The sequence below is a fragment of the Pseudomyrmex gracilis genome, unplaced genomic scaffold, assembly GCF_002006095.1.
Source record: "Pseudomyrmex gracilis isolate BER0280 unplaced genomic scaffold, ASM200609v1 scaffold_4162, whole genome shotgun sequence".
NCBI lineage: Eukaryota > Metazoa > Arthropoda > Insecta > Hymenoptera > Formicidae > Pseudomyrmex > Pseudomyrmex gracilis.
Genome location: NW_018024746.1, coordinates 2,629 through 5,387, shown reverse-complemented (window position 1 = coordinate 5,387; position 2,759 = coordinate 2,629). Strand labels below are relative to the sequence as shown.

The 2,759-nt window shown below is 33.2% G+C and overlaps 1 protein-coding gene across 1 annotated transcript; it reads right to left on the bottom strand.

The window, feature by feature from the left end:
• Positions 1-79: 79 nt before the first annotated feature.
• Positions 80-2,526, bottom strand: LOC109863322 (jerky protein homolog-like). The gene is made up of 4 exons (XM_020443566.1): positions 2,251-2,526; positions 1,277-2,125; positions 451-1,046; positions 80-367 (listed from the first exon to the last, which is right to left on the bottom strand). The coding sequence occupies exons 2-4, from the start codon at positions 1,410-1,412 to the stop codon at positions 137-139; spliced, it is 963 nt and encodes a 320-aa protein (XP_020299155.1). The 5' UTR covers positions 1,413-2,125; positions 2,251-2,526; the 3' UTR covers positions 80-136.
• Positions 2,527-2,759: the final 233 nt, after the last annotated feature.

Sequence of the window (2,759 nt, the reverse complement as noted above, 5' to 3'; positions counted from 1 at the left end):
TAAGTTGTTAAAAATATGTATAAAGTAATAAAATATATATGAAAAGAAACGTAACAAATAGCAATTATTTTTACAGAGATTATTTTTACGTAACAAATATTTATTATTCTTACTTTTCTGAAGGTGATCAACTTTTTTAACATTTGTTAAACTTTACATTGTACAAATCATTATCAAGGAGATTTTGAATTAGAAAAACAGAAGTAATTTCATTTATGGTAGATTCAGTTCTTTTGTCAAACCGTTTTCTGAATTCTTGAAAATAATGATAAGCTTTTTGTGTTTCGTCTGATGAGCTTGGAATATTCTCTTGGATATGTTCGTCTTCAGTCGATGATCCGCTGTTTTCATCTTGTTGTGTCATGCTCTGAAAAAAATAAATTTATTTAAATTTATATAGTTACATTATTGGACGCATTCAAATTTGCTTTTGTTATTATATATACGTACTTCGGTATTTTTTTTCTTTAATAATGTTTCAAACAGTTGCTGGTCAGAAAGTTTACGCCAACTAGGAATTTCAGTGTCTTCATGAATCCATTCATCAACTTCTGCCAATGAAAAAATTTCAGAATCATGAATTCGATTTAACGTTGAAACAATGTTATTCGAAGTGTCATCTGTTGTGTCCGGAAGAACAATTTCGCCAAGTAAGTTCTTCCAAGCTTTTGACAGAGTTGTGAGAGTGACGGAAGACCATGCATTAGCAAGAGCAAAAATCGTATCAGAAAGATTCCATTGTTTTAGAAAATTTGGAATTCTGGAGGGATTAGCAAAGTCTGCCAATAATAACTTTCGAAGGAAAATTTGCTTGTAATGTCGTTTTAAGCTTTCGATGACGCTTTGATCCATCGGCTGAATCAAGGAAGTAACATTTGGAGGCAAAAACATTACTTTAAATTTTGAATTTATAGAATTCAACATTTCAGCTGATGGATGACAAAGCGCATTATCAAGGAGAAGTAAAAATTTTTCATCTTCTCTCGGCTTCCGTGTTTCTACAGATGGAATAAAGACATTCCTGAACCACTTAATAAAAATATCACCTACAATACAAAAAACGATAAGAAAGTAAATAAACTATATACAAATGTTAAAAAAGTTGATCAAAAATTACAAGGTTTTATGAAATTGAGACAAACAAAAAATTAAAAAGTCGATAAAAAAGTAAGATAAAATAAAAAATTTCACTGTTGATAAAACAATAATATTAATTAAAATTTCAGGAAAATGTAGTGCAAAAACTAATGTGTGCTTAGATAAAATAACATTATACCACTCATCCATGCATTTTTTTGAGACATATAAATCACAGGCAAATGTGTGAGATCTTTGAAACATCGAGGAATTTTCGATTTTCCAATCAGCAACAAAGGCACCTTGTGAGAACCTGTAGCATTGGCGCAGTTCATTAGAGTGACTCTCTGTTTAGATTCTTTGAAACCCAACGCTTCTTTTTCCTCTACTAGTGCCAAAGTTTTCTTGGGCAAAGATTTGAAGAGTATAAGCCGGTCTCATCTCCGTTGTAGACATTATCCAAGTTATATCTTTCTTCTTTAATAACTTGTTTGAAAAGATCAAGGAATTCATTTGCTCCATCGTAATCGGCAGACAATTGTTCTCCTTTAAAGCTGATTTGTCGGATTCCATATCGTTGTTTAAATCTGTGCAACCAGCCTTCACTTGCCTTAAATGTGTTCAACATTTTGGATTCTGAATTTTTTTGTTGGCTATTTATTTCTTCTTCTTTCTCATTGCCTTCTCTCTCTTGAGTTTTTTTCATTAATTTTTCATGAAATGTCAACGCTTTTTCCTTTATCATCAGGACCAGTGATAGCTATGCCAAGACTTCTTTTTTGCTTGATCCATTGTAAAAGAATTTTTTCCAATAAAGGATTTTCTCCTTCATCCATTCTAGTCCTTTTCTTCATACTCTTCACTCTTTCTGACATTATCTGTTTATATTTTTCCTTTTTTTGTAGTATGTAGCCAACTGCTCTTTTAGTTATGCCAAATTTTATAGCAACGTTTGATCTCGCTTCTCCTTTTTCTATAAGCTCGATTACAGATATTTTTTCTTTCAATAAAAGTTTTTTGCATTTTGGCCGTAGTTTCCGAACTTTTTCTGAAAATATGTACAAAATTAGTTTTTGTATTAAATTTTAACCTCACTTTCTATGAAGTTACAATTTAACACAAAAACTAACGCAAAAATCTTACTGAACCACACATTAAATAACATTGCCTTACCTCTGTGAACTTCTTGTTTTCCAGTTTCCATTTTAAATTCTTTCACTTTCCAAACACAGATTTGACATACAATATGTACACTAATAGGCGTAAACAAATGCGCATTCGCATAGAAATGTATATGCAACAGCCAATCATTGCAACCGTAATGAAAACCCACCTTTACTCTGCAACAGTAGTGGGATCCCCTCCGCAAGGAAAATAAGTGAAGGGCTCAAGTTTTATGGGTGGGAAAATAAGTGAAGTTCCAGTGTATTACATTTGTCGTACAAAGGAATGCACCATATCGTGCCGCGTGAGGAGAAGTATTTCTCCTCCGGCTGCCCCTACTACCGCGCGCCGTTTTCCGCGAGCGGCCCGAGATCCGATTCATATACTGCTGCGGTCGATAATAACGACGCGGTTATTGATAATACCGACGCTCGTGTGTTATTATCATAATTACGAGCACATAGACATATAAGAAATAGACTGCGCGTCCCGTATCTTTTCTGTGCAGAAAGAATGGT